The following is a 27,328-nucleotide window of genomic DNA, read 5'->3' on the forward strand; positions in this document are numbered from 1 at the left end:
AGTGTAATATGAATGATGTGGCTATATGATGGAGGCTATTGGGAAGAAATTCCCTTAGTCTAATGCAAGGGTTATGATAATCCCTTGTAGGCAGTATGTATCGAGTATCTACATGCATATATGTTATGGCTTGGTTGACAAAGTTCATCCAAGAAGAGACGGATCTGGTCGGTCCTCTCTGATGGACTTGGATGGTGAGATGCATCATCCAAGGCAAGGAATCGATCATATATGATGGTCTTCCTTGACATGGCTTGGGTGTAAGAAATTACATCCAAGACAGGAATCGAATTAACCTTCGATCTCCTGGATGGCTTGGGTGTAAGAAATTACATCCAAGATAGGAATCCAATTAACCTTCGATTTCCTAGATGGCTTGGGTGTAAGAAATTACATCCAAGACAGGAATCGAATTAACCTTCGATTTCCTAGTATGGCTTGGAACCAAGATGGGTTCCAAGAAGGCGAGTTGTACAGCCGCCTATGGACATGTCCCAGTATTGCACTCGTATCCTTTTTATTAAATAGGAATTGAGATTAGTGTTAATTAAGTAATGGAAGTTTAATTGCAAATTAGATTAGTTATATATTTGTTGCATTCTAACAGTCTGTTTTCCAGGTCAATGATCTCTAACTAGTAGGGACATTACAGTAAGCCACAACTCCCACTCCCCTGATGACCCTAAATGGACCATAAAAACGTGGCTTGAGTTTTTCCGCTTGTGATAACCCTACCTCACCACATGATGTAAGCCTTATAAACACAAATAATGATAAAGTCAATTATTAAATGATGTAATATATCAAATAGTGTTAATACACTAGAAGAAATACTAATATATTATATTGAGTTAAAGAATAAATTATTAGAAAGAGGAAATAATACTAACATATTAAAATTGAGTTAATACAAGAATGAAGTACTAGAAAATGGTTACTTAAATATATTTATATTTAATTAATTTAATATAGTTAATATGTCTAAATGTATACTAAATGGGAAAAGAAATTAAAGGAATCACTTTTCGATAACAAGTGATGAGATTCACGTGGACCCCCCCCCCCCCCCCGCGGGAAGCGGTGGGACGGGAAGTTGCAGCCTAGGCTGGGACTACCGTCACACCCCTTCCCTCGGAAGGAAAGTGGCTGCAACCCGTCACACCCCTTCCCACGGAAGGGTCCCCATGGAGGGACACGATCACTCCCCTCCACGGGTATAAAACCCGGGAAAATCGCAGGATCAAGGAGCACAAAAGGGGATTAGAAGGAGGTCTGGAAAAGGAGTAGACTGCGAACAGCAAGGGAAGAAATACGAACTAGAAACCACTGCTGCGGGTTACGAACAGGTAAGTAAGGTCACAGAGTATATATATATTAATGAATATAAGTAATGAATAATTAATATATATGTTAATGAATATAAGTAATGAATATTTTAATATATATGTTAATGAATGGTTTTTAGATGTTAAGGAATATGTGTAAACATATGTTAATGAATACATATTAATGAATAGTTAGGAATATACATTAATAAATAAATGTGAATATATGATAATGGATGTTTTTTGAATATATGTTATGGAATACATGTTAAGTTTAGAATATGTAAATGTAGATTATGGAATGGAAAATAGTAATAGATCGTAAAATGTAATATAAATGTGATTGTATGATGGAGGCTATAGGGAGGAAATTCCCTTAGCCTAATGGAGGGATTATGATAATCCCTAGTAGGCAGTATATACTGAACATCTATATGCATATATGTTATGGCTTGGTTGACAAAGTTCATCCAAGAAGAAACAGATCTGGCTGGTCCCCTCTGGTAGACTTGGATGATGAAATGCATCATCCAAGGCAAGGAATTGACCATATGGTCTTCCTTGGATGGCTTGGGTGTAAAGACAGGAATCGAACTAACCTTCGATTTCCTGGATGGCTTGGGTGTAAGAAGTTCCATCCAAGACAGGAATCGAACTAACCTTCGATTTCCTGGTATGGCTTGGAACCAAGATGGGTTCCAAGAAGGCGAGCTTCACAGCCACCTAAGGACATGTCCCAATACGGCACTCGTATCCTTTTAATTAAATAAGAATTGAGATTAGTGTTAATTAAGTAATTTAAGTTTAATTGCAAATTAGATTAGTTATATATACATATATGTATATATATATATATATATTTGTGTATTCTAACAATCGGTTTTGCAGGACAGTGATCTCTAACTAGTAGGGACATTACACCGCTCCACTCTTCTTGAGAGTAGACTGTCTGAAGGGCTGAAGTCTTAGGTAGACCATATCATCAACCTCAAATGAGCACTCAATACGCTGCTGATCAACATACAACTTCTGCCGGTTCTGTGCAATCTGGAGGTTGTCCTTTAATGCTTTCAGAATGTCTTGACACTGCTGAACCATATCCCTAGCCTGAGGTGCTCTACTATCTCCAAACACCAAATCAACAAAGCTAGGGGCCTCATAACCGTAAAGTGCCATGAAAGGAGACATACTAATGGACATGTGATAAGTGGAATTGTAGCAGTATTCACCAAGATGTAGCCATCTTACCCAAGCCTTCTGTTGTTCTGAAACGTAGTTCCTCAAGTAACCCTCTGACCACTTATTTACTATCTCTGTTTGTCCATCTGTCTGGGGATGGTAACTCGTGCTTGGGGTTAGCATAGTACCACATAATCTGAAAATCTCTTGCCAGAAGGAGCTTAGGAACTTGCTGTCCCTTTCACTCACAATATTTTTAGGCAGCCCATGTAGCCTAAACACCTCACGGAAGAACAAATCAGCAACTTGAGCTGCTGTAAATGAGCTAGTGATGGCAAAAAAATGAGCAAATTTTGTCAATCTATCCACCACCACATAGATACAATCCTTCCCACTAGCCTTTGGCAACCCAGTGATGAAATCCATAGACACTTTCCCATTTTTGACTGGGAATTGGCAATGGTTGCGATAAACCAGCGGGTGTTGTGTGTTCATATTTATTCTTCTGACAAGTATGGCATTCCTTAACGTACTTCAAGACATCTCTCTTCAACCCTTTCCAAGAGAATCTCTCTCAATTTGCTTGTAAGTCTTGAAAAAACCTTGGTGGCTAGCAAGGGGAATGTCATGAAAAGTCTGCAATACCTTCTCCTTCAACTTCGATTCAGGTAGAAGAAGGATCCTTCCCTTATATAAAATTAATCCATCAACCAAACTGTACTTTTCATCATGAAAAGTGCCTTCAACAATGCTGGTTGCAAACTGATTTTTGGCATGATCAGCAAGCAATAGGTCCCTCCAATCAGCAGTAAGCTCACATATAGAGCTTAGATGGGGTCTCCGTGAAAGGGCATCTGCCACTATGTTGTTCTTCCCTTTCACATACTCAATGTCGAAGTCATAAGCCTGAAGCTTACTAACCCACTTTTGCTGCCTTTCGTTCATATCTTTCTAGTGCATGAAATGCTTAAGACTGTTATGATCAGTCTTAACAATGAACCTACTTCCCACTAGGTACTGCCTGAATTTCTCAAGGGCATGCATTATGGCAAGCATCTCCTTGTCATAGATTGAATATAGCCTTTCAGGCCCTCTCACCTTTCTACTTTCAAAGACAATAGGGTGCTTGTCTTGCATAAGAACTGCACCAACACCTTCCCCTGACGCATCACATTGCAGTTCAAAAGGCTTGGTGCAATCTGGTAAGGCCAAAACCGGGCATAAGCTCATGATTTCCTTAAACTGATCAAACACTATTTGTGCCTTTGCAGACCACTCGAAGGCTCTTTTCTTAGTGAGATCCGTGAGGGGGGCAGCCAACTGAGAATAACCCTTCACAAACCTTCTGTAAAAACCGCATAGACCCAAGAATCCTTTCAAATGAGTTATGTTCTCAGGTGGTGGCCAATCAAGGATAGCTCTAATCTTTTTGGGATCCACCTTCACACCCTTTGCACTGATGATGTGCCCCAAGTAAAGCAACTCCCCCATTCCAAACTCACACTTAGATTCTTTGGCAAACAATGATTCAGACTCTAGAATGCTAAGAATTTCATCTAAGTGTTGTAAGTGCTCCTTCGAAGACTTGCTGAAGATGAGAATGTCATCGAAGAATATGAGCACAAACTTCCTCAACTACTTTTGAAAGATTTTGTTCATGCAGGACTGAAATGTGGCTGGAGCATTAGTCAAACCAAAAGGCATGACTAGAAATTCGAAATGCCCGAATTGGCATCTGAAAGTAGTCTTCTCCACATCAGAAGCCCTCATTTTGATTTGATGGTAGCCCGATCTGAGATCTATCTTGGAGAAGTACACGACACCATGCAGCTCATCAATGAGCTCATCAATCCTCGGAATGGGGTACCGATTCTTGATGGTTTTCTGATTTAAGGTTCGGTAGTCCACGCACATACGCATGGTCCCATCCTAATTCTTACCAATACAACAGCCGAAGCAAAAGGGCTCTTGCTTGGCCTAATGTAATCCATGTCTAAAAGCTCCTTAATGGCTTTCTCAATCTCATCCTTCTGCTTCTTTGGGTAACGGTAAGGAGTAATCATGATAGGCTTAGTACCCTCTTCCAACTCAATGATGTGTTCAGTACTGCGCTCAGGCGGCCTACCCGGGGGTGGAGTCTCAAACACCTTGCTCCTCTTTGAAATCAAAGCCTGAATGTCTTCAGGATAGCTTCTCCTTTCTTCAGATGAGTGCGATGGCATGACCATATACTCAGGAGATCTTCTAAGTGGTGGATTTCCAAAGACCTTGCTCTTGTCTATGATTAGAGCCTGGATATCAGTAGTGTAACTGCCCTTGTCTTCTAATGGGTTTGATGGCATTAACACACATTCTGCTGCCCACTCTACTTGGTTATGACGGATCAGCCTCTCCATCCTCTTCAAGGATACAATCCGAGGACCCCCATTAGACATTCCTCGCAAAACCACCTTCTTCCCTTCGGTCATGGACTTTAACTCCATGGTTTGCAAGTTAACAGTGATCTCACCAAGAGATCGCAACCACTGAATGCCTAGGACGACATCATCGGTCCCTCCAATATTGACAACATAGAAGTCATCCTTGACTTCATAATTACCAAGCTTCATTGACATGTTTGACACCATCCGTTTACAACAAATTGTCGATCCATCGGCCACCATGACCTTGAAGTTTTCAACATCATTAGTGATAAGACCTCTCTTGGCAACAATCTTAGCATCAATGAAGTTGTGAGTTGCTCCTGTATCAATTAGAGCAACAAGTTAGTGCTCTCCCAATGCTCCTCGAACTCTGAATGATTCATTCTTGTGGAAGCTAGAGAGTGGGGCAACTATACCCTTATCATCTTGATCACTTTCAGGCCCTTATGGAGCCTCTTCATACTCACTTTCCTCCGAGTCAAGCTGCTGTTTTGAATTTTCAGAATCTGATCCATCAGCTGAATATGCTTCCATTTGCCGAACATTACCCCTTCCATGGCATCTATGACCCGGAACCCAAGGTTCCTTGCATGAGTAACACAAATTCTTCCTCCAAAGTTCTTGACAAAGCTTATCATCCATCCGGGGAGGGAACTTCTTAGGCTGATTAGAAAATTTCTTCTTGTCCTTACGAAATGGGAAAGGCTTTGACTGAAATTTAGACTTAGCGGCAGCCAACTCCATGCTTCTAGCCTTCTTGATTGCATCAGCCAAGGTGGGCGGGTCAAAGGCTTTTACCCAACCTCTCAATGGCTCTTCAAGTCCTTTAGTGAACAAGACCACCAGTCTTTTCTCTGAGATACTACTAACCATAACTGAAAGACTCTGAAATTCAGTTATGAAGGTGTCCACAGAACTTTGTTGTTTGAGTTGTGCTAGCTCTCTAAACTTCACCTCCACATCCTTGGTATCAAATCTTTCTATCAACTTGTTGGTGAATTCAGCATAAGTATGGATCAAGTTGTGACCAAGGGTGATCAACCCATGGTACCACCATTCATGAGCAGCTCCATCTAGGTGCAAGGTGGCGAACTTGATGGCCTCTTCTTCGGGCATGGGTCTCAAGGACAAGTAGTTGTACAATTTCTGCACCCAAGCTCTAGCCGTGCTCACAGTGCTTCCATCGAAGTGTGCTAGAGTGACCTTCCCAAGGGCCTGTTGGAAATCTCTGGTAGTGGAGTAACGATTATCATATCTCCCTTCCCTTCTCTTCTTTTGATTCATGTATTAGTCAAGAGACATAGCATTTGGAATCTCTTGGGGAAATGTTGCATACTCCACAAAGCTGGCCCGAATCTCCTCAGCTACAGGAACTTCCACTTCAAGAGGCAGTGTTTCCCTTGGAAGAAAAACAACTTGCAATGGTCTAGTCACCGATCCAATAGGCATTCCATTTCCATGGCTGCCATTGTTGCTGCCATTCCCATTACCAACGGAGTTGTTGGAAGTACTGCCATTATTACCACTCATATTCTGATTTGGATCTTGATTATGCCCTCCTCCAACATTCTACCTAAAGGTGGCTATGATTTGGCACATCATGTCCATCATTGTGCCAAATTTCTTTTCTATTTTCTCTACGGCCATAGTTGTTTCATTCTGTCCAAAAAATCTTTCCCCCATTGAATCTGCTGAGTCTACTGAATCAACTTCCTTATCTCTGTTTCTCAAGACTTCTAAAAAAGTCTCTTCACAAGGCACTGTAGGGATCTGATACTGCTGGCGTTTCTGTTCTTTATTGTAGTAGTGGACGTCTCTGTCACTCATGGAGAACTCTGATTACCCTGACTTCACAGGCTGGCAAGAAAAACCAGCTCTGATACCACTGTAAAATTCCCTCTTATTTTTTTTGAAATTTTTCCACAATTATATTCAACACAACACTTGTTATGGTTAGGAAATGAAAACCAAATGCTGCTGAAAGGTAACCCTTCCACTTTCTGATCACCAAGAGCCCAATGTGGGAAGGTGAGAGCATACGGTGACAAGGGGTTCGTGAGCTTTCTGATCCGCTGGAAATTACAATGCAATTACAAAACTGGGCGGCAAGACAGCCCCTTCCACTTTTCAGCGGGATGAAGAACACAAACTTGGCAATAAACCAGCCAAGGCAACAAAGCATAATAGAACCAAATCACTCTACCGCTTATGCAGCGGGAGGACTTTTAAATGAAACTATCACTCAACCGCATATCTCAGCGGGAGGACAATATCACTCAACCACTTGCTCAGTGGGAGGACAAAACTGAATTACAAACATACAGGCGACTAAGCCATCCTCTTCCACTTGTTCAGTGGGAAATACAACATAGAATGAATTGGTCAGTACTACTGAAGCAATTCTTACAATCATAGAAATGTGAAAAGAGATAGAGTGAAGTACATATCTTATGAATTCACTAACACATTCTAACCAATAATACTACTTGTTCTGAAATCAAATACAAGGAAAACGCAGAACCAGCCATCTCGAAACCCACTAAATTGCTTGTAACTCACTCAAAATCCCATAGAGTCATGCCAAATCAGAAGAAAATGAAGCATATGACATAAGCAAACAAAATAATACCTCGAAACTGCAAATGAAGAGCACCAACAGCAAGGCACACATCCCAATGCAATTCTGGAAATGGCGTTTTTTGCTGAAAAGTTCAATGTGCAACTAAAAATTGGAGAGTTCTCCAAATGCCACGCCAATATAGGAGACTTATCGTCTCTCCGGTACGCTTCCAACGAGCCCTCGCCCAGAATGATGCATTCAACACACAGGGAGCTAGGAGTGAATTACACTTTCAGCTGGCACACACGAGCAATACCAAAAAAACCAGCAGCATACACAAATCTTCACCAACACACCCAAAAATCACCAAGAAGCTCACAACTACGCACCACAGCTAGGAGTGATGTCTCACACTCGAAACCGGAAGGAAGTATCTAGGAGGTATTCACTCTCAAAGAATGTCTGGAGTCATTCCTATAGCATAACGATATATTTTCTCTGGATACCAAATGAGGAGCTCAACCTCTGTTTATATAGCTTTTCCAATCTGAAATTCAAATGAAATTGCCTCCCAATTTCGCCTCATTCCAATTGCATTTCATTTCATGGTGGACCCAAAGTGGCGCCCACTTTGCCAAGTCAAAATCGCGCCAAGGAGAGGGGCCACGATTTTTGACATTATAAATTCTTTAAAATATAAAGAATGAAGTCTCCCTTTAATTCTCCAAAAAATTCGCCCAAACATGACTTAGGAAAAATATTATATTTTGCACAATTTCCCATAACATCAATAAGTGATAAAATAATTAAATAATAACCTTAGGATAAGGAATAATATTTAATTAAATTGCTTATAGTTCCAGTACTGATTATTAATGGAATCCAGATGAGGCTGAACAATGAGGATCACTGAATTGTGCTGGGACAGGACCAAATCCAGGACTGCCAAAAATAGAGTACCCCAAACTGGTACTTACTAAAAATAGTAAGTCATGAAATAATGCTCCAAAAATCGTTATCTTCGCAAACAGAGAAAAAATTTGGCAAGCTTAACAACTCTGTACCATCCTGACAGCCAAACCCTAACTTACTAAATATAGTAAGTTCACATTCCACCCTTGACAAGTCTGGTCGGAACTCCAAGGAACATGGGAACCCTTAATTCATCTTTCCACATAGCCTATGGGTCTCTAGAATAGGCCAATGGACCACTGAATGCAACATCACAAGGAAGGGGACATTACAGGTTACATTTCTTGATGAAGTCCACTGACATACGAGACCACATCTTCCTTCTAATTGCGAATTCATCCATGAGATTGACCCAGTAGTCTTCGATGTCAATTTTGTGTATGAACTTCCCTCCTTTGATTGCTACAGTTCTCTAAAATGGATCGAATCAATCCTTGCTTCTATAGATTCCAAGATGATAGAACTCCAATTCCTAATTGACGGTGTTTGTTGCACTTGCGGTGTGGCATACCTCCATCATCTTTCCGAGTGTGATAGGATAAGTTATCCCCATTCCATGTTTCACTTTGTGGAGGAAATCATACTCCAAAAGTTGTCTCACTACCTCAAGTAGAACTATCTCTTATCGGATACCTAGGAAGCTTTTATGGTTCCCAAGGTGAAACCTTGAATCCTTAGGTATGTGAAGTTAGGAAACTGGATAAACCATGATTTGTACTTCTCTATAAGTGTTGTTGCCTCCTTGGACAATTGTTTATGTTTCCCGTCTTGCAATAGTCTTGTGATGTACATGGTGAAAGCATCGTTCACCCTTCTGTAATGCTCAATTTGCTCAATTCCGTGTAGGTGGAGTTGTGGATAGCACTCGTAACTCTGTATTATCTTGGATCATTCTCAAATTCGCCCTTGCATATCAATCCTTTGTACACAACATATCTGGCCAGTACATAGACAAGGTAGGAGGTTATCACCAATTATCTTTGCCTAGTTGATCATCGTTCCTCTAGCTATCTCTTCAATAAAATAGTACATCCATGTTTCAAATAGTGCCCCTTGAGGTGCTCCTATGTCTCGGTTGAGTAGAAATATTAGATCATTGTACTCCTCTTTGAAGTCTGTACTTAAGAGCCTCTTGGGTAACTTGGAATGTGACACCTTGTCTCAAGAACCCACTCGTTGTTGATAACTGTCATAAATGATTCTGCTCTTCTATGAAATTTATCTTGGGCCTCTTCCTTAGTTCTCTCTTGCATGTCTATACACCTAGGGATTGCAAATACCTCCCCAATAGATTCCTCAACTAGGTACGCAAGCACTATTGCCTTAGGTGATTTGATCATTCTGGTTTGTGGATCATAATGCTTCGCACACTCAACTACAAGCTCATAGCATTGAATGGATGGTGGAAAACCGGCTGCTTTGTAGATTCCACTCTTCATGACATTTGCCAATAAGGTGGATGGAAGATCATTCTTTGTCTCAAACATTCTCCGCTTCATTTGGACACAAAAATCTCATTAAACTTGTCAAACTTTGTCAAAATAGTCTCCAGGGAAAATTCGAACTCCATTTGGACATTTAAAATTAACCAAAATTCATCATTTTACCTCCAGTGGAAAAACACGCCTTATCAAGACAACATAAATTTGTTCTGTCTTTCTCATTTCCCTTCTCTTGTGGAGATTCGAACCTCATCTGGACAAGTAATTGTACTATACTTGGTCATTTACCTTTGGTGAAAAAACGTGGGTCATCGAGACTCACTTTCCTTGTACATTTTCGCTGACAATGGCTTGGTGGAAAAATGATCTCCATCAGGACAGCTTCAGTGGAGAATCTAGATGCATTCAGATTTTCCCAAAATACATTTGAAACTTAGTGGAAAAACGCCTCCCATCGAGACAAATCACTTTTATGCCCGAATTTCATGGGGGAAAAATGTTTTCCATTAGGACTATTATGATTTTCACCTTGTAAAAGCCCAAACTTGTCAAATTTTATGTTTTCGCTCAGTGGAAATTCTATTTCTATTGGGACTTTTAACATTTTAACTGGATTTGAGGGTTGGAAAATGGGGATCTGTCGGGACTTTGTGCACACTTGACATATTCTACCTCCTAGGAGTGGTAAAACTTTTCCTATAGGGACCCTTAACGCTCTAGCACAAAATTCACACCAATTTGTAACACTTGAACACATTTACGTGCAAATTTAAAACAAGTTGCAACCTCAACACTTAGGCAAAATTTAGGATCACCTTAACCTTTTAACATTTTCTAACAGTTGATCCTATTGACTTCAAAATTTAAAATTTAAACATTACTAGCACTTTGAAGACCTTTGGGCATGATCATATAAAAAATGAGACTTAGGAACTCAAAATTGCCACCTAGCTACCAAAAACCATAAACTAACAAAACATGGAAAGCAGGAAGAGGTGGTCCCCGTTTGCAATGGGGCGATGTGTGAAAAGGTCACACGACAACAAAGCATGGAAAGAAGTATGGAATCCTACATATTGATCCTACGTTAATGAGATAAAAAATATTTTTGTTGTGCTACTTAATCTATTTGTAATTTAGAAAGTGAGAAAAGACATAAGAGTTAGCAAAAGGGTATGTTCGTTGGAAGAGAATTAAGAAAATACCAGATATTTCTAAAACTTATTGGAAACTAAGCAAGAAAAGAAGTATAGAGTTCTACATATGACTTTCTTATGCCACATCTAACTTCTAGTGTAAAATTGTAAATGGAAAAGTATTAAGGTAGCCTTCTTCTTTGACCTATGAGTAGTTGTGCATGTCTTCAATATCCTATCATAATTTTGATAAAAATTTCATGCACCTGGCATGAGCCAACGATAAGCTTTAATTTCATTTTAATGCAGGTTTGTGAAAAGTTCTGAATTTCCTTGAGTCCTCCCATTATCTTGTTGGTGCCTAATGGCAAACTACAAAGCAATAAGAAACAAATTATTCAAGATGTAACTTAAGCATTTTGGAATAAATAGAATATAGTATTTGTGATGAGCATTTCATTTATTTTTAACATCGTCACTTGCATTTAATCAGAATTTGAGTGTTAGAACTTAGAACTCATATTTTCTTATTACAATAATTTTGATATTTTTACAGGGCATGATTTCAATTTATATAACTATCCTAGTCTTGCTGGCCTATCTTATGAGAAAGTGCGACGTGGATTTCCAGAGGTACTAATCCTTTTGAGATGACATAGAATGACAAATGTGGAGTACAAGATATGATTATTACATCATGATGGTTGGATGTAAGAAAGGTGTTGCCATTTTGAATTTAATGCATTATGACTGCAGGCTGTTGTATGTGGGCTTTACCGATCAGGCAAAATGTATTTTCACCCAAGGGATAGTGTTCTTCTTGAAGAAACAGATAAGGTATAAAATACTTTGAGTTAGTGAGAATTTGGTGCTTCATAAAAGGTTTCATCATGCAGCTTAAGCATTATGAAAAATTTCTTGCTGAAGATCACTTTTGGAATTAATAAATGGCCAGAGCTAGTTGCATAATCCTCTTTTGGTACTTTTGGCCCTTTGGGTGTGCTTTTTGTTTATCTGATGGACCAACTTAATCTATAACAGTATTAAAGTTTTCTTACAGCCTTTGAAGCAAGGCCATTGAAGAGAGCTATGAAAGAACATAAATGAAACCCCTATACATTCATACCTCGAAAACAAAAGACAATTGCAATCCAAGTGTAAGAAATCTAGTGAAATAGAATATATATATATATATATATATATATATATAAATTCTTAATTCTTTGTATTAATTCCTGAATTTTTCGTGGTCTTTTTCCAATTTCTGCAACAGTTTTTTTTCTGATTTCTGCAGCATTTTTTTCTTTTGTAATTTTTCCCCCACCTTAGCATCAATCCAAAATTTTTCAGTTAATTGAAAAAACATTTATCTTTTGGTTTGGTAATTTATTCTTGAGAAAGACTTTTTAGACTTTTTCAATAATGGATAGAATGCCAATAGTGACTATTGTTGGTACCAGATTTTGCTTCCCCAAAAAATTGTGTTCAATCATATCTGTAGCCAAATGTCAGGTCATTCTTGTCCCATCAATCCCGACTATGTTATATTTCGTGTCAAAATGGTTAACACCTTAGGTGTGGTCTGTCTTGGTTTACTAATGATGTATGCAGGTTGATCCTTACAGAGATAATCAAGATATAAATCTTGAAAATGCCTGTAACACAAGTAGAGGAATGAAAGGGTGATGTTCAAAGAAAACTTATTATGGTAGATACTCAGCATGGGCATCAAGGATTGATGCTAGGGAAAATCTTCTATGTCATATTGAGATAGAATCACTGATGAGGATCATGTTCCAAACATGAAATTGTCATTTCAAAAGGTTCAATATTCAGGACAAGCAATGAATACCAGAGATGAAACTTCCTATTTCCTAGAACGTTTTTTATTTTTATAATAAGTTTCTTTTTGCCTTTTTTGTGCCTTGGATTGATGAGATAAGAACAGAAATCACAACTCTCTATCTCTAGAAAGTTCTTTTTTTCTTTTTTGACAAAAAGTGGTAAATGCAATGGTAGGTCAACAATATAGATTCAAGCTTCATCAAATAAAAATGGTTTAAGGGCAATGTAAAATGATGTAAAACTCATTGAAGCTGGAGGTTGTATGGTGCAATATTTGAGAATAGAAAAATAGAGCAATTTTAAGTCAAAGATTGAAAGTTTTTGTGAAATCATTGTAAACCTCATCAAAAGACATTCCAAGTGCCCATGTCTTTCTCTTATTTCGCATCAGATTTTTAAATCTTCAATTTTGGCATCCATTGAGGAGAGCTCCTAATGAGTGGTAGATTTTTGGTGTTTGAAGCATGGGTTTCTTGACTTGGTATGCATTGAGGAAAATTGTAATACCCCCTGCTGATTTGAACCTTGGCTTGTAGAAATTGACATCAAGGAATATTGTCAAACACTTTGTATGCAAACTAATAAAGCTGATTTCACCAATAAACTGATTTCCAATGAAATAGACTTGCGAACAACTACGTAATAACATTCAAATTGCTTAATACTCAACATGGCATTTTGTCAAACACTTGGCAAACATGCTACAATATATAGAAAATCTGAAACTCCTTATTTGCTGATTAAATACTGATTTTGCAATGTAAATGTGCACATACAATTGCTTTATAGGCTACGACAAATATTCAGACTTGTTCAACAACTACAATGTATAGATATGAAAATATGATGGAAGAAACCTGGAATTGGGTCCAGTGGTGATTTGTAGATGAAATGGCAGCCTCCCAAACTTCTAACCAGCAAGATGAATACCCAAGCAACAATACATCAGCTGTTGCTAAACCTCAGAAGTATGCAATAATAAATCAACTATTTCATATGTGCAATAATACATCAGCTACTACACAACCAAACCCTTACAATGAACAAACTAAACTTGCTGCAAACACTGTTCACGCACTGTAGCAGAACTGTAGCAGAACTGTAGCAAAATCAGTATTCATGGCTTTGTAGCAAAATCACTATTCATGGCACCATAGCAAAATCACTATTCATGGCATTGTAGCAAAATCACTATTCACGACACTGTAGCAAAAATGCTATTCACGATATTGTAGCAAAATCACTAATCTGCCCTTCTCTTTTATAAAATCCAATAAGCTCAATGTGTTTCCTGAGATGAAAACACTATTAATCCTCCTAACTGTGTCTTCCAACAGTGAAGAGACGCTAGCAAAGAGGGATTTTGTCTTCCAAGCCCGATAATCAGATTTCCAGGAAATCCAGCAGCATAACATTAATCTCCATCCAAGCATGCTAAATGGAAGCTCTTCCATCTCTTTTAAAAGTTCTCACAAGAGCCCATTCCTTTGTTTTGTCAATGTGGGATAAAACATAACTCCCTTTATGTAACTTATGTAACTTATGTTCTCACAAGAGCCCATTCCAGCTCATATGCCACCTCACCAATGCGGCGTGCAACTCTGAACGACCCATAGAATCTTGGTTTGAACTTCTCGGCTCCACTCTTCTTAAGTGTAGACTGCCTGTAGCGATGAAGTCGCAATTATACCATATCCCCAACCTCGTAACTGTGTTCCACTCTGTAAAAATGCAAGAAAAATGCAAGTAAAAATGTCGACATGGCACAAAGTTGAGATAGAGAAAGCCATAAAAAGAGGCACGATGATGAGATAGAGAAGGTCATCAAGGAGCTTCTTGACATGGGACATGTTAGGCTAAATAAGAGCCCCTATGCATCTTCGATGGTTTTGGAGAAGAAAAAGGATGGGGCAATGTGAATGTGCATAGGTTACAATTCTTTAAATAAGAAGACAATCGAGAATAGGTTTTGCCATCCCGTGGATAGATGAGCTACATGGTGCATGCTACTTCTGCAAGGTAAATTTGAGATTGAGTTATCATCAAATACAAGTCCATGAGGATGTAGAAAATACTTCTTTGCGGTGTCACTTTGGGCGCTATGAGTTCTTTCTTATGCCCTTTGGCTTAACCAATGTTGTTGCTACTTTGTAGTCTTGAATGAATAAGGTGTTCAACACTCAGCTCGATAAGTTTGTTTTGATATTCTTTGATGATATTTTGATATCTAGCGAGACATGGTAGGTGTACATGAAGCATTTAGAAGAGGTACTAAGCATCCTTGAGAGGTAGTCTTTATTTGCCAAGAAATCAAAATGTGAATTTGGTATGATAGAACAACTTTATTTTGGTCACATAATTAGCTCCGAGGATGTTAGTGTGGATTGGCCTCCACCTACTAATCTCTCGCAGCTTAAGGAGTTTTTTGGTCTATGTGGATCCTACATGAGATTTGTTAAGGGATTTTCACAGGTGGCTGCCCCACTTACCGATTTCACCAAAAATGGGGCCTTTGTTTGGTCTAATGCAATGTGGCAATGCTTTGATCAGTTCTAGCTATTTTCGATTTTTCCAAACCTTTTGAGCTTGAGTGTGATGCATTTGGAAAGGGAATAGGTGTTGTCTTGATGCAAAACAAGCATCCTATTGCATTTGAGAGCAGGATTGTTTGTGTGGGTTTTCATCCAAAACCCAATATTCACCTTAGGGTTTTCGTCCTAGGATGAATAGCTGAACAATAACTCAACTCTCAAAGAGAGTTTCACCAAAATGAATAACCAAAGATTATCAAATGACCTTTCACAACCTTTTTCGAAAAACGCCCCTGCAACTTCCCAGAATTTCAATTATAAAATCACTTTTAATTATTTGTTTTAGTTTGCTCATAAAGTGACTTTATAATATTTAATTTTATTTTGGCACCAGATAAAGTCACTTAAATAAAATATTAAACTCATAAACATAATTAATTAAATATAAGTTGCCTAAAAATATGAATTTAAACAACTTAATTTAATTAATATCATTATTTCTTCAGAAACCTGGGCTGAAAATGGGGGCATTGCATTGACTAGTCTTCCTCAAGTGAACTGGAGAAAAAATGACCTTTCAGTCATAGTTAAGATCCAATTTACGGATTAACTAGGCCATAATATAACAGACAAGTAAATGAGGCAATCACTAACAATTACTTGGTAAATTTTCACTGATAGATTGTTAGAGCATTTGCATAGGGTAGTTTTAAAAAACGATCATTTGTTTTCGTAGATCAATGGAAAATAGCAGAAGCTAAATAATTTGCAGTCTCAAGATGAGAATTTGTCAAATTAATGTGTAAAACATTAGTATGGATCCCCAGGAAATCATCTTCTCCCAACAAAGGCTTTGATGGTAATTGCTGTTAACATAGCTGACTCAAAAATATCATCTCCCTTGTGCAATAATATATTTGTGCTAACAGAGCATATGCTCACAATGAAGGGTGGAGGTCAACAAAGTATTACCATAATCCATTTCATAACTTTGACTTTTTAGCAATTCCTTCTCAGCCAGCAGCAACTAGATATTTCAAGAAAAAAGAGGTAGCTGATTCTTATAGTCTTGCCTTAAAAATGCTATCTTCTAATCAGAATCTTTAACTGGAACCTTAATGGGTTATCTTTCTTTATTAAGGTTTAGAGGACCTCTATTTGATGGAAGATTGTCTTATGACTCTTGTCTCTTGTATGTGTATTAAATGTTCTGCAGTAATGTATTTTGATTGTTTGTCACCCAAACACGTTTATTCATGTTTGAGATATGAAGATTTTTAGTATTGTCATCATTAGGGTCGATCATATGCATATCATACTCATCAAGATAATAATTATTAAGGATCTGTTCACTTGGTATCTGTGGCATATTATGTCTTGAAAGGTCAAAAACACCTTACTGTATTTAAAATGAATTCATTTCATTATCGACAAGAAAGAGAGATAAATTTATTTGTTATGTTGTGTATTCCATTTCAATTTTCTGGTGTAATTATAATGTTGAAATAGATAAGTTTTGCACAACAGAAAACAGTACTACTTGTAACGTGACAACTGGAGTCCAGATATAATATAATTTTAAGCTATAAACAATTCTGTGAACTTCTGTTTGAGACTTATTGTAAAAATGACTACTAAAGCAAAAGATTTTCAGAATTTTTCCACTATCTGTCACAATGATTGCATTATAAGATAATGTGGAAGCAAAACCGGTGAGTTGTAAGCTTTTTTTATGACATTTTTTTAACTTAAGTATAATTCACAGAAGTTACATTAGCTGATATTTTATTTGCCATTAATTTGTTTATTGTTTTGTATCTGGTTGAGGTGCAGTTGCTTATTATTGCTCCACCAAAATCCCATAAGAAAATTCAACCTGGCTTGACAGCTGATGAAAAAGCAACATATTTTGGCACACAAGTCATGGATATGCCAACCAGTGATTCATTGTCTCTTTCTTCTAGGACTGATTTAGTGTCATCAAAGCGGTTTGAAAGTGTAGTAAAACGTCCTGAGAAACCAGGATCAAAGGTATGATCTTGCATGTAATATATCATACAAATTCATTTTTAATAATTTTATTTTTTAAAATCTAGTAGCAACAGAATGCATAAGCTAGCATAATTTTGTTCCAAATTTTTTGCATTAATAGTGAACATCGAGGTATTTATTTAGATCATATTTGATATTTTGTTCAACATAAGTAATATCAGGGCTGAGATTTCCCTTTCTCTTGCAGGCGGGTAATGGAGTTTTAGGCCCAAAAGAGCGTATACTTATGCTGGGATGGCGTACAGGTGTAAATGAGATGATCGTAGAGTATGATAGCTATGTTGGACCTGATAGTGAATTGGTACACACTCTCTTTAATTTGTCTATGCAGTTGTTCTTGGCAACCTTTTCAATCATGTTGATGAAGTAAATGATATCTCAATATAAAATACTAGGATGACCAAAAATTAAAAAAATGGTATTACTATGTTTACAGTCATAACTGACAAAGTTTAGAAAGGAAATTTATATGATGCTCCAAAACCATTGTCTTATGCATGAATACAAACAAGTATTACCTTGTTTGTAAGATCACCCCCTAATTTTTTTTGAATTTTTTCACAATATAATCAATATATAAACTCGCAATCGTTGTACATACTACTGTGATAAAATATTATATAGAAATCATGCATAAATTCATCTGCTGTCATACAGTCTGATTTAGATCAACCTTAACTTTTCTGTTACAAGTTGCTTGGATGTTTAATCATTGAAAATTTGACAACATAGTACAAAGAGATGTTATGTGAAACATACAATGGAAATACCTCCAGAACAAGGATGGAAAGTCCTTGCAAATCTGCTGTTATCAAACTGTAGAAAATGGCTGCAGCTTTATATTGTAATATCCCCCTTAATTTTTTCCCAATTTTTTCCACAATTACATTCAACACAAGACTTGTTATGGTTAGGAAATGAAAACCAAATGCTGCTGAAAGTAACCCTCCACTTTTAGTTCACCGAGAGCCCAATCTGGGAGGGTGAGAGCATACTGTGTTGAGGGGATCGTTAGATGCCAATAACTGAAAATGATTACAATCTTTGGACGACAAGCCAGCCCCTTCCGCTTATACAACGGGATATTGAAAACTATGTAATCACCTAACGGTAAACCAACCAAGGACAAGTCAAAGAACTGAAGAATGCAATCACTCAACCGCTTGTGCAGCGGGAGGACTAGAAATAGAAATTAATATAAACTCCACCGCTTCTTTAGCGGGAGGATAAAATTACAAACTCAAGATAGGCGGCCAAGCCAGCCTCTCTCACTTATGCAGTGGGAGCCAACTAAGAAATTTGAAAGATAGCTGTTAGTACTACTAACCAGCTTTACAAATTCATTACACGATTTCTGAATATAAGAAATATTACTAATCTAAGATAGGCGGCTGAGCCAGCCTCTTCCACTTATGCAGTGGGACAACAAAAAGCCAAAATGTTGCTGTTAGTACTACTAACCAGCATTACAATAAATATGAAATTTGATAGTCAAGTGCTGTTTATGAGCTGACAACTGCAACAACACCTCCAATCATCATCTAACCACCCAATCTAGTCACACTCTCAAAAGCACACCCAGTGACCAACTTTCGAAAATTTGATATTTATGACAGCAAGCTGGAAATGCATAACCAGCAACACCAAAACATACCAAAATGCTCCTAACTCTTTCAAAACCCACTCAAATCACCCAACAACACACCCAAATTGATAATAAGCATATAACGATTAAGAACCAACAAGAAAACAGCAGCAATATAACCCCAAACACTCAGCACGCAACCCAATGCACTCCCTAACAAAAACGTCTATGTTGAAAAGTTCGATTTGCAATTAAAATTTGGAAACTCAATACTAGGGGCTATAAACATACAAATCTTATCGTTGGGAGTATAGAAATCTTTAGAGCCAATACCCAGAATCAACAGGAGTCCGCACAAGAAACTAGGAGTGAAAATATGCTTCAGCCATGACGCCAACCAGCAACCCGGAAGCACACAAACTTACACCAAAAACAAAAAACCAACTGAAGCAACCATTCCCAATAAGCTCTATCTATTCCTTTGAATGAGAAATAGTCTCTCCGCAGCTAGGTGCTATCTCTCAAGCACGAAATTGACATAGGCTAGGAATCTCGCAACTTCGAAGCACAAATCTGGCACCATTCCGGCAGCACTTCATTATACAAATTTTCATGGATGCCAAATGAGAGCCCAAGGCCTGTATTTATAACTTTTTGCCAGCCAAATTCAAATTCAAATGCTCTCCAAATGTGCCCAAACCAAATGCCATTCCATTTCATCCACATTTGGCATTGTATTTCATTTCATTTCCTTGCACAAGTTCGCCCAACTCACATTCACCCAAAATCGCCCTTTTTTAATAAATATAAGTGTCTTAAAATGAAGTGTAAAGTTGGCGCCCAACTATGACTTTCAAATAAAAAATATTACTAAGGCAATATACTTAGAAAATCGCTCCATTTGCCTTGAGTTATAATTTAATTATTAACACCATGACGACCCCCTTGAAGTCATATGCAAATTTCGTCCAAATAGACTTAGGATAAAATTAATATTTTCTCCCCTCCTAAGTCGTCCATCCATAAAATAATCAAATATCAATACCTCATGCCTAAGGTATTAATATATTAAAAATACCTTCTCCTCAAATACTGATTATTGCCAAATTGAGCTGGAGACTGAAGTGCTGGAAATCACCAAAACTGAACTGAGTTGGAGCTCTGAACTGAACTACTAAAAATAGTCATCTGAGTGAATACAGGATCCTGCCAAAATAATACTGCTAAAAATAGCCATTGAGCTGAGTTGTAGAATCCTTGCCAAAAATAGCATTGCCAAAAATAGTTCAAGAGATTCTAGAGCCCCAAGCTCATGTTCAAGAGATTCTAAAGCGAATTCTACAAGTTCAAAAAACTTGAGTGGACTATCGAGGCGGTTTGAGGGACTAGTAAAACAAGTTATGGACACAGCTATGGAAATGAAAAATCAGGGGATGACAAAAGAAGCTTTGGACGCTTGTGCCAGGTTAGGCATAAAACTTGATGAAGATGACTTGGCCCATGATGTAACAGAGAAGGAGCGAGTCTATCCCAGAGACCCCTTCAAAAGGAAAATCTTGTACCAGGGACAAACCATAGAAATCGGAACTTAAGAGCACATGAAAACCCTTTGTACCAAGAACATGATCATAATCATGGACTAAGTAATTTTGCCCACCATCAAAACCCTCCTCAATATAATCTGTATAAACGGCCCCATCCAGAACAACGGTATACTCTATATAATCAATTTGCCCAGTAATCATATTTTCAACCACAGTACAATCAAGCACCCCCTTTCACCCACCCTTACAACAATATAAACCAAGGCCAGTTTTATGGAGGTCACTTTCAACCAAACCTGGGATATAATTCTTTAGGTGGATTTGGGAACACTGATCAGTATAACGAGTTCGATTTCTCAAGAATTATAGATTACCCACACCTTATCTCAAATGATCTGAGAACTGCTATTCCAAAATTTACAGGGAGTGGTGCCATAACAGGGGAAGGACATTGCAATGCATTTGATACTGTGATAGAAGATTTTGGTTTTCCACTCGAAGTTGTTAAAATGAAATTATTTATGCAGTCACTGATTGAAGATGCAAGAGATTGGTTTAGGGCGTTACTAGATGCTTCAATCAGAAGCTTATCAGAATTCAAAAGACTCTTCTTGGAATAGTATGGGGATCAAAACAGCCCTGAATTTACTCTACACGAGATTATGACTATACAAAAGTGGCATAATGAATCAGTAATTGAATTTAACAAAAGATTCAATAAAGTGTTGAATAAAATCCCACGACACATGAAGCCATTGAATGAGGTAAGCATCCTTCATTATATGAATGCATTTGACAGCAAGACTAACTATGAGATTAGATCAAGGAACCCATCTACCCTTCAAGAGGCCCTAAAGATTACAATCACCATAGAAAATAACAGAAAAGCTGTTGGCAGAATTGGGAAGAGGGATGGCACAAGGTTGTATAATCCAAAAGCCCATAAACAGAACGAGGAAGACAAATTTGATAAAGTATTAAGTGCTTTAAAAGACTTATCTATGAAAGTAGGTAAGCCTGATAGATCGTACTTTTATAGACATGATAGACCAAAGCTCCATGATATGCCTTACAACACAAATTGGAAAGATGGAAAACCTGAAGTTCCAAAACAAAACTCTAATAGGGATTTACCTGATCCACTTGGCAAAGGAAATTACATGATAGAAGATACTCCTTGGTGTAACGCATGCAATTTACCACATTCTCGGTTAAAATGTGTTGTGGCTCAAAGTTTGCAAAGTGAAGAAGCAACATATGATCAATATGACCCTAATCAATTAATAAATACAGTGTCATTCAACCTTTTAATGAGGTGAGTGATTATGACTCATCCGAAGATGATTATGAATATGATGTAAATGATTGAAGGTATAATCATCAATGCTGCATGCAACAAGTGTTTTCAGATCATGATGAAGAGGAGGTTCGAAGGTTAAGAAAGATTATGAAAGAAGAACAAGAGGCACTGAGCATTGCGGCTGTGGCTCAAGCAAGGAGCAACTACAATCTGAGAAACAGAGTTGTGAAACCAGATCAAGGAAAACCTGCAGGATTGTTTATAAAAGAAGGCAACATGAAAAACAAGTCATCAACCACAGCAGTAGCTAAGCCATAGGATGGAAATGTGGTCAAAACAAAAGAAGACAACACTAAGTTAGTCAAGCCACCGAGGAATGAACACATTGAGAAGATTGAGTCAAACACCTCATCTTTTGATATCGCTAATGTGTTATCACAAATGAAGGTTTCAGTTCCTCTCTTGGAGATGATGAAATTCCCTGAATATAGAGAAGAAACTATGAGGATGATATATGCAGTTCCCAAAAACTCGTATAAGGAACAAAACACTAGGGTCAGACAGAGGAGCATAAAGAAGAGGTTGCACCTGTGGTATACTTGGGAACGACAATAACAAAAGATCCTTCGCAAATAGACCCCTTTTATATGACATTAATGATCAACAATAGATTGGTAAGAAATTGTATGTTGGACTCTGGAGCCGCTATGAATATCATGCCTTTTGAAATGATGAAAGAATTGGGGATGTGGGTAGACACTACTTATGGAAGTTGTTATGCCATGGACAATAGGTCTATCCCAGTGGTGGGTGTCCTGAAGAATGTAGAATTCAAAATTGTTGCTTGCCTTGAGGCTTCATACAGAATGGATATAATAGTGGTGGATGTTCCGCCTAACTATGGGATGCTATTGTCTAGACAATGGTCAGGCCTAGTGGGAGGTCATGTTCAACCTGACCTATCATATGCTACCATACCAAAGAATGGGAAGGAAGTAAAAGTAGAGAGGGAATCAAGATCCTCTTACATTATTGAAGACATAGACCCTAACCAAATAACCTATTTCTATCACTCAGACATGGAGAATTTTACAGTCCAATTGAGAAAGCTTGAGACGCGAAGTGCAGACCCCATTAGCTTTGGTACCCATGAAAGCATGGATCAGGTATGGTGGATGTATTTTGATGGAGCTTGCAGCAAAGAAGGAAATGGAGCTAGAGTTGTTTTTATTTCACCAAAAGGGAGAACATTCAAATATTCATTCCTTTTGTCATTTGATTGCACCAACAATACAATGGAATATGAGGCTCTCTTGCTAGGACTAAATTTGGCATCCAAATATGGGATAAAGCTCCTTAGTGTTTATGGAGATTCAGAATTAATCATTTCATAGGTCAGATCCAAGTATGCCACTAAGAACACTAGGCTAAAGAGATATAGGAATGAAGTTTGGGATACTTGAAAGATCCCAGATGGATCCCCTTGCCGATCTGCTGTAGTTTTTAAATAAATAAACTATATTTTCCTGTGTTTCCTTTGATGGTTTTAGAGAATAGACAGAAGTTGCAGAAGGTTTGTTTATTTTTGTGTTTTTGATAGTTTATCAGCAAGTAATAATTGAAGAACAAGTACATGAAAAGAGTACTGGAAATAAATGTTCATACACAGCCAAATCAGAATCGTACCAAGCAGATTTCTGATTATTAAATCAAATAATTATCCAGATAGTGATTCCAAACAATTCCAGGAAGATTACAATAACAATGAGTCCAACCTGGATGAAGAGTGAATACTGTAATCAAGAAGGAGGCTGCGACAAAGATCCAAAGCTCTTACATAGCTTCACATGGGAAGAGAAATGGCTGCAAAGTACAGCCGTACGACTGTTAGGTGATGCCAAGCTGAAAACCCCAATCTCCACGTTGAACCCTAACTTTGTTCATTGAATCCTCCAGAAAAGATGTCGTACCAACTCTAAGGCACTGAAAACTGAATGCAAGAACCAAATAACCACTGTGCTGGGGGCTACGTCCCAGACAGGCAAGACCCTGGGGTTTTCATCCAAGATTCTGAATCGCTTTCCAGAGCAAATTCTCCAAATCAAAGATGAAATGTGTAAAAGATGGATGATAATTAGGTTACCATCTCCTTATAACTCCTCCCCTCTAGCTGGAACCCTAAAAGTGTATGAAAAGTGTGCTTAGGCTTATAAAGTCTTATTTCTCATTTTTAGTCGCCAAGTATAGAGAAAACGCCACTCTTTTAATATAAAAGAATTCCGTTCATCAAAAGGGTCCCTGACAAATGGGAAACATTTAGAAAAGTTCAAGACCTTTCCAACGAGCTATAACACATGGGCATATGCATCCAGATGAAGCCAAAAACCCCTTATTACTCCAAAATGGCTATAAACATAGCCTTATTTATTTAATTAAACGCTAACTTAGGAAATATTTAAATATATTAAAAATATAACCCAAATAGCTTTAGAAGGCTCAAATGACTCCAAAAGCCTGAAACGGAACCTGCCACCTGTCTGTGATTGAAGTCGGAAATCATGGATCCACTGACAATCTTGTCCCTAAAATCTAGGGATGCTCCTAGAAACTAGGAAACATACCCAAATCTTCTAAAACTGAAACCAAGGAATAGTCTCGTGGAAACCCAACCCTGGATACTGTCATAACCTCCTAAATAGTAGGAATAGCCTCCACAAATGTAGGAACTACCTCCTAAAATTAAGGAACTTCTCCAAACTGGTCTACTACTGCCAGAACACCGAATCCCAAACACTGAATATCCTCACTGAGTCTCTATCCACCACTGTCAGCCTACAAGACCCCATAATAAGCTGACTCACATGTCTCTGCTAGACAGAGCTAAAGAGGGGACATGACAGTCCTCCCCTCTCGGAGATGCTTGCCCACAAGCAACTGAAACACCAATCCTCCACCATCCCAAATAAGACGTAAACAAATCATTGCATGTAACTGCTGCTCATCTCTGATATAAACAACATGCAATACCCCGGTCTGGAATTGCTCCTCAAAACACTGAAGCACCTGTGTTGTCTAATCAACACTGCTTGGGTCCCAGAGCGAAGCATAGCTCCCGTTGAATACCTCAAGTGAGCAATGGAAAACTAAATCATCTCCATAGATCAAATATCCATAAATGCCAAGATCACTAGTGTGTTTGTGATCACCAACATGCATAACATCCGTGATAATATCCAATGAATGCCAATCCATGGAAGACCCTCTGTGATCTGACCCCATCTGACACAAGTGACACACAACTGCCACACACTGTTGCTGATGTGCTAGAAGATCTAATGCCAACTCACTAGACAATATATAATATTGACTAAAATCATCACTATCCAGGCTGGCATCTAAAAATATGTAATCACCAACCAGCAATGAAACAATCACCCTGTCTAGAGAATCAGGTGAAATTGCCACATCAACTGGCTCAAAGTACTCACTAGGAGTAACATCACATAACTCATCCACGTCAGCTATCTGATGACAATCAACGTGTGGATCAACTGTCGTCCCACTCTGCTCGATAAACTAAGATAGATAGTGGGTAAACTCTAGCTCCATCCTCATGAAATTCCGAACATACTGTCCAAGTGTCAACAACTACTGTACACCCACGACTACATCTATACATTTGAAGTGAAGCAACCCATGTAGGATCCACGAAAGAAAGGTACTACACATGTCTATACCATGATCCCACACAAACCACCTATAGGACATAAACTGCTCTTGCTGCTCTCCTCTGATATAAGTGCCATATAATCTTAATATCTGGAGCAACATACTATAATCCCTATAAGATGCTGTATCAAATGAATCAACACCTGGATCCCAAATAAAACTAATTCCACATCCATCTGTCATGAAGAGACAATGATAGTAAGAGGCATCCTCGATACGGTGTCTCTCTACAACCACTGTGAAACTCTCGCACCTGTGATAACCATCCACCACAACACACCTGCTAATCCATGCATCATCCTTCCCCCATGATCCTGGATGAAGTCTTTGTGTCAAGGAGATGAAAAACTCTGACGATCGCTGCTCATCATAACGGTTGATTGTTTGCTGATCCCGCAAACAATCCATCCCAAACTACTAGATCAGGTGCCTGCAATCAATAACTCTATCCTCTGAAGATGGGAGAGCACTATCACAGCACAGATAGTATAAGTCTCGAACCAACTCACATCTACGAGCCATCCAATCATCTACAATCGGACTAAAAGAGAAATGAAGTGCACTCCTTGCAAGGTAATCTAAATGGATTCTCGTAGGCTCACTCAATGGCTCTGTGTCATAATCTTGTCCATCAAACTCATCATCACTCCCACTGCTCTCAAACCATGAATCCGAAGACAACTCATATGTCTGAGATCCAAAATCCAAAATACACCTCAACTGAGCACTGTGGCTCTCCGGTGAAACATATTGGTTTCCCTCGTCAGCTGTAAGAGGTGTAAAAGAAGATTTGCTTTCCAGAGAAGGAAACAAGTCAACAGGAGTATCATACTCCCAACCAGCTGACAAACTGCTAGTCGCCTGTGAAAACAATGATGGAGTAATATCATGAGTCAAATCACAACTCTTTGGTGAATCTAGCAGTGTCATAGTAGAACACTATACTGTATCTGTCGCTGATGATGTTTGTGCCACTCTCAATCTATCAGAAAGCTCCTCCAATCTGGAGTTCGCTTCCTGAAGGGACAACTGGGTATCCTCCCATGCAACAACAGTCGCCTCAAGCTCCTGAGAGAGGACATCAACTTCCTCCTCTTCCCTCAACAAAGCACCATAACTAATAAAATCCCTCTAAAGGATATAATCTCGGTCAGCCACTAACTGTAAGTACTCATGCTTCAGTACCCAATGGCTCCATAAAGAGCATGAAACTCTGTTAAGGAAAAATCACTGCTGCCCTGCTCATCAATCATGAGGGTGCTCCAACTATGTGTAGCCAACAACTGGCGAGCGACATCGAAATGCTCAATAACTGTGTCTATACGCCTGTCATCAACCTTGAGTTATCCAATCAGGTGATGAGGAGTCCGAGAATGTTGGCTCTCCTGTAACTGTACAAACTCAAAATCTACATCGTGGAAAGAAGTTGTCTCTATATCTTGTACCTCTCTGTAGTCAACATCGTGTATGCACTCGGCCATGGATACAACCTCATCCAAAGTACTGCTGCTCTGTGCCTCTGAGAACACCACATCCATCAATGATGATACTGTTGAAAATGCACTGTCATCACTCTCTTCTGCATCCCATGTGTCCGCACAACCCACTGGCTCACAATCCTGGGGTCTAGTGCTACTAAGAGAACGTACTGGGCTGGATTCTAAGGTCTGATCTATAAAATCAGAATCATCATGATATGAGTTCT

At 38.5% G+C, this 27,328-nt stretch overlaps 1 protein-coding gene across 9 annotated transcripts in view; it reads left to right on the forward strand.

Annotated features, from left to right (window-relative positions):
* The window catches only part of LOC131049033 (putative ion channel POLLUX-like 2), a 383,365-nt gene that overhangs the window by 296,575 nt on the left and 59,462 nt on the right, over positions 1–27,328 (forward strand). For all 9 annotated transcript variants that reach the window (XM_057983566.2, XM_057983498.2, XM_057983206.2 and 6 more), the window contains 4 exons: positions 11,594–11,670; positions 11,794–11,874; positions 17,247–17,444; positions 17,653–17,766. In XM_057983566.2, coding sequence (XP_057839549.2) covers positions 11,594–11,670; positions 11,794–11,874; positions 17,247–17,444; positions 17,653–17,766 — 470 coding nt within the window. The remainder of the gene's footprint in view (positions 1–11,593; positions 11,671–11,793; positions 11,875–17,246; positions 17,445–17,652; positions 17,767–27,328) is intronic.

The sequence above is a fragment of the Cryptomeria japonica genome, chromosome 2 (assembly GCF_030272615.1).
Source record: "Cryptomeria japonica chromosome 2, Sugi_1.0, whole genome shotgun sequence".
NCBI lineage: Eukaryota > Viridiplantae > Streptophyta > Pinopsida > Cupressales > Cupressaceae > Cryptomeria > Cryptomeria japonica.